The sequence below is a fragment of the Primulina tabacum genome, chromosome 6, assembly GCF_025594145.1.
Source record: "Primulina tabacum isolate GXHZ01 chromosome 6, ASM2559414v2, whole genome shotgun sequence".
Classification (NCBI taxonomy): Eukaryota; Viridiplantae; Streptophyta; class Magnoliopsida; order Lamiales; family Gesneriaceae; genus Primulina; species Primulina tabacum.
In genome coordinates this window covers 1436130-1447182 of record NC_134555.1, presented here as the reverse complement: position 1 = coordinate 1447182, position 11053 = coordinate 1436130, and the positions used below count along the sequence as shown (strand labels likewise).

Genomic DNA, 11053 nt, shown 5'->3' with positions numbered 1-11053 from the left:
GAACAGAGTAAGAGATATTTTTCACAAAATTGACTTATTTTATAGTTTCATTAAAGTTTTTAACCTTTTAAAAAAGGTTTTGTCTTTATTTTTTATTTTTCGTTTTTGTTAAGGAAATATTATGGGGAAACATACTTACAAATAATATTAGCTCGATATTAGTCAGTATATCCATCTGCCTCGTCGACGGATTTTTTTAATTTTCATTTGATAACGATTTATCAATGAATAGTTTAATTTATCTTTATTAAAAAAAAACTATTTTTCATAAATTTGATTTTATTTAGCCCATAAATATAAAATATGGACTTGCTAACTAATTATCTGCAATACTTTTCGTAGTTGGTTTGTTTGACGAAAATATACATACCCTACAAAAGAAAATAACGATGATAAAAATAATAGTCGAAGTAATTATTCATTACAAAAAATTGGAAGTCAAATTCTGGTAAGTAGAATTAGACATATTTGTGAAATGAAGAAAATTAGAAAAAAAGGATAATTAAGATACTGAGTAGGTCTCTTGTGAGACGGTCTCACGAATCTTTATATGTGAGACGAGTCATTCCTACCGATATTCATAATAAAAAGTTATATTTTTAGCATAAAAAGTAATAATTTTTCATTAATGACTCAAATAAGAGAGGTGTCTCATAAAATACGACCTGTGAGACTGTCTTACACAAATTTTTACCTAATATACAATAGTCTTACCTAATATACAATAGTCATTCACAATTATCGTTGATATCTTTCTCTTAATGATATTAATTTACTAATTAAATATTTATTATTTTGAATTGGCTCCATTAATTATAATTAGCATGGGATTCGACCTCTATTATATCCCAGTAAATAAAACTATTGTCTTCCAGATTTCATCATTTTTAATTTATAAAAATCTAGATAGTAGAAAAGTTCACATATATCAATGTCTGACCGTTCATTTTTGGCACGTACCACTTGGATTGGAAGTATTATTGAAAGTATGAAAATCGTTTATAAAGAAAAAAATATATGGATATAAAAAAACATTATTATTGAAAACAATCACGTAAAAACAAATCATTAAACGAAAAAAAACATATTATTGAAAGTATGGATATCGTTTAGAAAGAACAACAAGAAAACATTAACCCAAATCGATATATATACGAAATACAGTTTTTTTTAAAAAGATTTATCCCTTCCGAAAACAGTAACCCAAACTTATTTTATATTTGTTGATTTTTTGATGAATTGTGGTTGCTCTATATTTGATTAAAGAATGAAATGATTCCACAAAAAGTTTCACTGTCATCTTTTGGCCGAGGGTGGACTATGGGGTGGTTTACGAGTGGCCACGGCTTAGAATAATCTAAACTGGTGGAGATGTGTGATACGTTTAATGAATTTGTACATATCACATGAGTCGATTTGATTTTATTATAATATTATCACACAAAATTGATCTGTTGGACGATTTTGTATTAATGATTCATAACCATAGTCAAAAATAATATTTTTACTATAAAATATAACATTATTTTCATGGGTCTGATTGAATAAAAGATTTTTTTTTACAAAATTAATTTTTTAAATAATTTCATAACTATTTTTACCCTTTTAAAAAATGTTTTGTCTTTATTTTTCTTTTTTTGTTCATGAAATATTATAAGGAAAAATAATTTAATATAATTAACTCGAGATTCATCATTATATCCATCAGACTCATTGACAGTTTTTTTTTAAAAAAAATTCATAGTTTAAACAAAAATTAGTATGCTCATGCTATATGAGCCAAAAAAAAAAAAAAAAAACCGGGGATTAAGTTTCATTTCTTAAATAAAAACATTTTTTTTATAATATGGAAAATAAAAATCACACGAAATAACTACTCCATGAAAAACCATTCAGTAAATAATTTAAATCTTCATTATAAAAAAATTTAAGGAAATATATATTTTTGTTTTATCCTTTCAGGTGATAAATATTGATCTTGGACTCTTGATAACGGTTTATCAATTAATGGTTTAGTTTCTCTTTCATTAAAAAAAAAAACTCTTTTTAATAAATTTGATTTTGTTTTACCCATAAATATATAGGGTTCTTGTGAGACGGTCTTACAAATTTTTATCTGTGAGACGGATCAACCCTACCGATATTCACAATAAAAAATAATATTCTTAGGATAAAAAATAATACTTTTTCATGGATGACCCAAATAAGAGATCTGTCTCACAAAATACGATTGGTGAGACCATCTCACACAAGTTTTTGTCAAATATAAAATATGAATTTGCTAACTAATTATCTGCCAATACTTTTCGTTGTTCGTTTGTTTGACGAAAATGTATCCTACGCTACAAAAGAAAATAATGATGATACAAATAATAGTTTTAAGTAATTATTAATTGAAAAAATTTGGAAGTCAAATTCTGGTGAGCAGAATTAGACATATTTGTCAAATCTTTCTCTTAATGATATTAATTTACTAATTAAATATTTATTAGTTTGAATTGGCTCCATTAATTATAATTAACAAGGGATTCGACCTCTTATCCTAGTAAATAAACATCTTTTCTTATAGATTTCATAATTTTTAATTTATAAAAATATATATAGTACAAAAGTTCACATATATCTAATGTCAAGGTTTGACCTTTCATTTTTGACACGTACCACGTGGTTTGGAGATTGATAATATGTACATCTTATATTAAATTATATAAAATATAATTTATCCGGCGTCGCATGTATGAGTTTTTGTATGATATATATTAAGATAAAAACTTGTGTGAGACAGTCTCACATGTTGTATTTTATGAGACGAATATCTTATTTGGGTCATCCATGAAAAAAATATTATCTTTTATGTTAAGAGTATTACTTTTTATTGTGAACATTGGTAGGGTTCATCCGTCTCACAGTTAAAGATTCGTGAAACCGTCTCACAAGATATTTACTCATATATTAAATAAAGATTATATATTTTAAACTTGTACGTCTGCTTGAATATACATTGTAAGTAAATATTAAATTTGTATAAATAATCAGATGGTTTATAAGAATCTTCAATTTATTCAATGACAATTATTTTCAAAGAGGAACAAGCTGATTTAAACTTACACGTAAAGCTAGTAATATGCATGAATTTTATCCCTCAAATCCTCCCTGAACCGCTCAAGGTTCTTCTCCGAAGACCCGCCATCATCCAAAGAATTCCGCAGTACAGTCCTCACTTTCTTGCTTTCCTCCCTGAATTCCCCACACATCAACCTCTTTATCTTCTCCGCAACTTCATCTTTTGTGACAGATTCACCATCCCAAAGATTAATCCCAATCTTCCAATCATCAACCACCAGTTTCCGATTCGTCGGCTGATCGTAGAGCAACGGGTAACATAACATCGGGACACCATGCCACATACTTTCCAGCACAGAATTCCACCCGCAATGAGTCAAAAACCCTCCAATCCCGGGGTTGGATAGCACGGAATCTTGATCACACCATGTCACGATCAATCCCTTCTCCTTAACTTTTTGCTCGAACCCACTAGGAAACACGTCCGTAGCATCAGAATTTATGACGACATTTTTTCGAACAACCCAAATGAAGTTTACGTCTGCAAGCAGAAGCCCGTCTGCTATTTCTTCGATTACTTGTTTAGTTGTTTGAACTAAGCTGCCGAATGAGATGTACAGAACGGAGGCGGGAGGCTTGGATTGGAGCCATTCAGTGCATTCTGTTTGTTGTGTTAGGGTTGTGGAAATCTTGATGTTTCTCGTGGAGAAATTTATCGCGGGGCCGATTGCATAAGTGGGCAGGATTTGGTTGAGGGCTGGCACCGTTTTGGGTTCTAGTTCTTGAACTGTGTTTAACAGGATGAAATCTGCATTTTCAATCTGCTCAAATGCTCGGAACACGATCTTGTGCACCACTGTTATGTCCGTTTCTTGGAGAAATGACATCAAGTCCTTTGTGCTGATCGGGTCCACTCCCGGGACGTAGGTTATGGTGGTGTCTTCACTCTTCTCTGGAAGAATCCAATAAGATTTTCTTTAGAGCTAATTATAAAAGATTTTACAGAAAGATTTTTATTAAAAATATATATACTTTACAGCTTCTAAATAAACATTTTTGAACAACGCTGGAAGTTACTAGGTCCCAAAAAACCAAAATCAAGAAACTGAAACCAAATAACATGTTTAATTCATTCTCCCAATTAAACACATCCTTGGGAAATAAATGCTCATAATAAAAGCCAAAAGGAAAAAGCATAGACAGGGGAAAGAAACAGTACCTTTTGGCGGCGGATAGTGTCCATTTTTTCTTAGATGATCCAAGTGATATTCCAGAGCAAACACTAAAGCCGGCTCTGTCCAGAAAGAAACGTTAACCATGTTATGCTTCTTCGCAATCCGGGCATGCCATGAATTAAAAGTGTCCGTAATCAAGAATGGTCTGTATGCAGACGATTTTACTATATTTCCCACCAACTCATCGACTAGAACTACGAAATCTTCGAGCATGTATTCCCAAAACTCGGAAACGTTTGTGTCTCTATCAAAGTCCAGAGGAAAACCATCGCTGATCGTCGTGTATCGAATGTCTAGGCCCGATTTACGAGCCTCGGAGAAGAGATCGCTGTTGTCTGTGCCTGTATTATTATGGGATTTTGATAACAAGTGGTGAACGTATTGTGTGTTAACAAATGTGATTGTGAAGCCCCTTGAAGCAAGATTAACAGCTAGATCAACGAGTGGATTGATATGGCCCTGGTAAGGAATTGGAATCAAGATTGCATGAGGCCTGATTAATTCAAGTGTTTCAGCCATATTTTTTCTATGGCATTAACGGGTGATTTTTGTTGATTAAATTCTATGGCGATTGTGATTGCTTTTATATTGATTAAAGAATGAAATTATTCCACAAAGTCAAAAAATCACTGGAAATATCTTTTTGGACTCGCATGCAAACACAGCTTTCTCTCGCTTGCTGCCGGCTGGATGCAAAATACAATTTGCCCTTTTGTGCTTAGGATGCAAAATAGAATTTTCCCTTTAGTTGTAGCTTTCGCATGCAACGCAACTTGCTTTTTAATTCTTTTTTTTCTTTTTTTTTTGTTTTTCCGATCGTGTAAGTAATTCGAGATTAGTCTGCGACGGAAATATATTCATTTTTTGCCCAAAAAAAATATTTATAAGGTTGTGTTGGATATGGATGTCAATTTCATCTAAACTCGATGAAAAATCAGATACCTAACCTTAATGGAGGAGTTTATTGATGAGAATTTTACCTGATTAAATAAAAAGGTAACGGTATGGGGATGTAGGCGGATCTTAAAGAATTTTACTCATACCCGAGCTGAATATCCGATTAAATTAATATTAATATATTTATATATATATATGATTTTTTGGCTATCGTGTTAGTTCTAATATGTTGTTAAATGATATTAGTTGGATATAATGAAGAAAATTATAAGTATAGAGTTGATTTTATTTTTGCTAGATAATATTGTTAGAATAAACTGTGTCTAATATTTTGATATTTTTTCTATAATGTTTATGTTAGACCCAAATTGTGTCAACCCAAATAATTTGAAGCCCCGTGAGATTAAAGTCCATCAAGTCAAAATAATTGAGCGGTCCACTATTGATCGAAGAAGTTGAGGAAGATGAGCCACGACCCATGTCCATTTATCATGGAAGATGGCAAAACTGCTCTGGATAATTAAACAAAAAGAAGACAGAAACATTAGAAAAGACACAACAAAACATCCAACAAAATTCTCTCAATATTTTATCTGCATATTTCCCAATTTTTAGCACCCTAATTTCTTTAGATTTTGGCATAATTCCTTCAACTTTCTTGTAAAAATGTCGTTCATGTTCATAACAATATTATTGGACAATTGTTGGTGTTTATGAATATTTGGTATAAATCATATCCACAGTCCCATGTTCAAAAGTAGTATAATCCGCGTTACAGAACATTTGTTACCTCTGGAGACTGGGCCTTGACTCCGTTGGGTCTCATCCATATATCTCTTGCAAACTACTCAAGTTCGAGTCTCCGCCCTTTGTTTAGGAATTTCAAAAAAAAAAGCATTTGTTACATCTGATATCGCATATTCTTAGACGAAGCGGACTCGAGTTTGATTTAACGTCTTTTCGTATTACAGAGCTCTGAGTCATTACTTAAACGTCTTTTCGTATTACACATGCAAGCGCATTCTAATATACTGATATACCGACACACTCATTGTGTGTATGTACAAAATTTTGTTATAATTTATTTGATTTATATTTAAATGAGGATCAAAATGTAATTATAAGAAATAATGAGAAATTACACTGCAATTTTGATATACGAACTAAAAAATAAATAGAAAAAGAAAAGGAAAAAAACTTCAAGCAAAAATTGAGACCTACAACTTGATAATTAGAAATTAGAAAACAAAGACTCTAACTACTAAACTACATATGACTTGTATTAAAATTTTAACATTTTATTAATATATATAATTGTCAAAACAAATCATGACATCAAAAATTAGTCACTCTAAGTTTTTCAAACATAAATAGTATATATAGTATAGATAGTATAGATATATCAACTAATATATTATATGATTATTGGAAAGTCACATTAATTATAGAAACACGAGAGTTACACTTTGTAGATAAACGCAACAATATAATATGTTATATACGTATACTGATCTAAGCAACGGTATTCTTAAAGAAACCGTCGCCATATTAACGACGGTTATTGGGAAACCGTCGCTATAGAAGGCGACGCGATTTTTCGTGACGGACATGTAAACCGTCGTTAAAACCGTCGTCATACCCTTGTAGCGACGGTTTCGACCATTGCTAACTTCCTTTGTTTTTGTAGTGTCAAATCATGAATTATAATAAATAATTTAATGTAAATAAAAAATAGACGATTTTAAAAAAAATATTTCATCACATTAATGACAAATTTAATTTAAACTTGTAATTGACCCTTAGCTCCTTTTGTAACGTGCAGTTTATGACGGTAACTTGGATATTAATTAATTAATCAACTTAGTAAAGACATGGGATACATAATTATGATTTGATGTGATGTGCCTAACCTAATTATCTATTTTTTTATTTCTATATTTTTCCAAGAATTTTCCTGTATCAGATTCCAACATAAAATCAATGATATTTTTTCTCTCTTTATACGTTACAGATTGATTGAAAAATATGTCAGAATTTTTTTAAGCTGGGTGGCCGCTCATCACCCCGATTTTTAGAAGCAGTTTGATGCAATATATAGATTTTTTTTATTTAAAAAAAAAGAAAAAAAAATAAGTAGCATGAAAATAATATAGAAAATGTGTTGCTACATTTTCCCTTTTATTTTTCTTCCACCCAAACTATAATACATGAAAATAAATAGGATTTGAGCAGTCATTCAGTTATTTTCCAATGTTTATTTTTTGCAAAATAGTTACTATTAAAAAATATTAAGATGCACGGGTACAAAATAATCTAAACTATATGAAAAGAAATAGGAAGGTCTATCTCCTACCGAAAGAATAAGATGGGCCGATCAAGGAGAGCCCCATAGATTTTCAAACCTTTTGAAATTATGGCACTCTTGACATTTTCTCCTTTTTTTGATCAAGAAAAGTTGTGGCTAAGTCAACAAAGGGACCAATTCCCATTTCAAACTTCACAATATTATATAATATAATAAATAACTCCACTAAAAGTCACGTTTTAATATTAAATGATTCAAGTGTGAATTTTGAGTATATCTCTCGTGACACGGTCTCACGAATCTTTATCTGTTAAACGGGTCAATTTTACCGATATTCACAATAAAAAGTAATATTTTTTCATGAATAACCCAAATAAAAATCTGTTTCACAAAATACAACCCATGAGACCGTCTCACACATGTTTTTGCCGTGAAATTTATAGGACATTCCAACACATAACAGCGTATTTTTGTTTTTATATCATGCTAAAATTGATACTTGAAAATAACTCGACCCAAAGAACGAGCAAATATTTAATCAACCTTATATATAACATTTAACACGAAACATATTTGTGAAAGAAAATGAGAAATAAAAAATAATTAAGATACGGAAATAGACATTATATGGAATACTTTTTTAAATTAGAAAACAAATAACATTTTAAAAAGTCCTAAATAATTATTATAAATATTTTTCTACAATAAAAGATGTTTTTTATAAAAATATTTAGTACAAAATTAGTTTACATCTAAAAGATAAATAAAGTCGTGGGTTTGATCGATCATGTCTCGCACATGTACGCTGGTTCGGAGACATAGAACGCGGTATATTAGGCGTCCATCAAAACGTCGCCGTAACGCCAAGTCTGCATGACGTGGACTGGACCCCACTATTTGACCATCGAATTCCGCGGGACCAATCTCATGGCATGAAATTAAAACATTAATTATTTTTACCTCCTATCCTAAGTATGAAAGTATAGTAGGTCATAGTTTTTTCATTTAAATTTATAATTTAGTAGACCAAATTATAAATTTAATCGAGTTGACGACTTACTTTGGTACATCGAACTTATTCCTATATATGAGATTTACGAATTATGATTCGTATTGCATTATGATTTTGTTTTCTTCAAAGTAAATATTTAAAATGTTTGTCAATAAATCGTTTAGTTCGAAGATAAAGATATAACATCATGTCAAAAATTTGTGTGAAACGATCTCACATGTCGTATTTTGTGAGACAGATATCTTATTTGGATCATGCATGAAAAAGTATTACTTTTATGTTAAGAGTGTTACTTTTTGTTGTGAATATCGGTATGGTTGACCTGTCTCATTCGTGATTTGATTACATTTTGATTTGGGTTTAAGAGTATTATTTTTTATTTTGTTTTGATTTGATTTTACAATAATTTGTATTAAAATTAATTATATTAGATTTCTTATTTCGTTAAATATATTTATAGAGTTGATGTCTATCCTTGATATTCAATAATAAATTTTCAAGGTGACATAGGACCGATCAATCATACATAGTATTCTTTGCTTCGAATGACAATTTTTTTTAATAAGAGATCAGGAAGAAGATTTTATTAAAACAATATCTATTATATAATTAATAGGTTTTTGTGAGACGGTGATCCGTGAGATGAGTAAATCATAATCATATTTATAACAATAAGAAATTGTTTTGAGATAAAATAATAATATTTTTTCATACGTAATTAAAATAGGATATCAGTATCAAAAAAATATGTGTTAATTTAATTATGCCATAGCATGTATTTTTATTAGGGAATAATTTACAAAACAGAAGTCCATATTTCTTAACAAATAGAACAAGTTTTGGGGATATGTCCAAAACACACAATACCAAGACGTTTAGTATTTTTTCTTAAAACAATAAATATTAAGTATAATTTCTTAAATACACATTATCCTTTTTTTATTTAAATTTAAATTCATATTTTATATTTGACAAAAACTTGTGTGAGATGGTCTCACCAATCGTATTTTGTGAGACATATCTCTTATTTGGGTCATCTATGAAAAAATATTACTTTTTATGTTAAGAGTATTACCTTTTATTGTGAATATTGGTGGAGTTGACCCGTCTCACAGATAAAAATTCGCGAGATCGTCTCACAAAAAACATACTCTTGAATTCTACCGCATTTTCCAAAATCCATTTATCCAAATATTTGAATTTGGGTTGTACTTTTACTATATTAAAAAGTCAAACAAGTTGATATTAAACATGCAAAATGATGTATGCATTGCCTACCCAATTTCAATCATTAGTGGCCTTTTGTTTTTGGCTGCTTTTCAAACAAGAGTTTCTAGGGCAGACGCATCTGAATTATTGTTATTTCATCTTGAACTTATCCACTGTCTCGTGTGACGTAATACACCACGAAAAACAATAATAAATTATCGAATTATATAATTTTTCATTATTTAAACAAATGGCAGATTAAACTTCGGACAATTAAATTTAGATTATCACTTCAGTTTCTCTAATTTTCTCGTTACCAGGTATCTTGTGAGACAGTCTCACGAATCTTTATCTGTGAGACGGGTCAACTCTATCGATATTCACAATAAAAAGTAATAATATAATCTTAGCATAAAAAGTAATACTTTTTCATGGATGACCCAAATGAGAGATCCGTCTCACTGAGACCGTCTCACACCAGTTTTTATCTTTTTTCATAATGATTGAATTCACCCTCGTTATTTTTCATGAATAAATTTTCGAACTGATACGACAATCATGCTATAATTGCTAATCATATCAATCACACAATACAAATCATGCGACATATTTATTTGAGAATTTGTTATAAAAAAATTGAAACAATTTGCGTACGGATTTCTAAAATTTGGATGTGCATGCACCTCCACTTTTATTTATCTCGATACATGCACTAGTTACGTATACTTTATTATATTAAATATTAAATAGAGATAATATTATAGAATGTTGACAGCGACGAATCCCAGTTTTACCTTGTGTATATAGAGTTGCATACACTTATTTTTAGAGAAAATAAACTAGAATGCCTCTGCGAAGAATATAATATTACAATACTCTTAATTATATTAATTTAGAATTAATTTTTATCATTGTAGTTCAATTTTTTTTTAAAAAAATATTATCTAGTAGTAAAATTTGTAAACTTGAAAACATTTAATATTAAAAAAAATACAGAGAGGTGTTTGGGTGCATTTAGAATAAAATTTTTATTTCGTATTGTTTTTATGACAAAAATTGTACATGTTTATTTATATGTGGTTTAAATTGAAAAAAGGAAAAATGAAATTGAGAATGGAAGAATAACGATTAAATTTGTCAATAGTAGGCCACTAATGAAATGTTGATAAGAGAATGGAAAGAGTAGAACACGGAATTAATACAAAAATTTATGTGCAACGATCTTATATGTCAATTTGTGAGACAAAATTTTATTTGGATCAGTCATTAAAAGAATATTACTTTTTTATGTCAAAAATATTATTTTTTATTATTAATATGAGCAGAGTTGAC

General features: G+C 29.7%; 1 protein-coding gene across 1 annotated transcript; it reads right to left on the bottom strand.

Annotated features, from left to right (window-relative positions):
- Positions 1-3037: 3037 nt before the first annotated feature.
- LOC142548521 (UDP-glycosyltransferase 86A1-like) lies at positions 3038-4863 on the bottom strand. Its single transcript, XM_075656880.1, has 2 exons — positions 4283-4863; positions 3038-4015 (listed from the first exon to the last, which is right to left on the bottom strand). The coding sequence occupies exons 1-2, from the start codon at positions 4815-4817 to the stop codon at positions 3117-3119; spliced, it is 1434 nt and encodes a 477-aa protein (XP_075512995.1). The 5' UTR covers positions 4818-4863; the 3' UTR covers positions 3038-3116.
- Positions 4864-11053: the final 6190 nt, after the last annotated feature.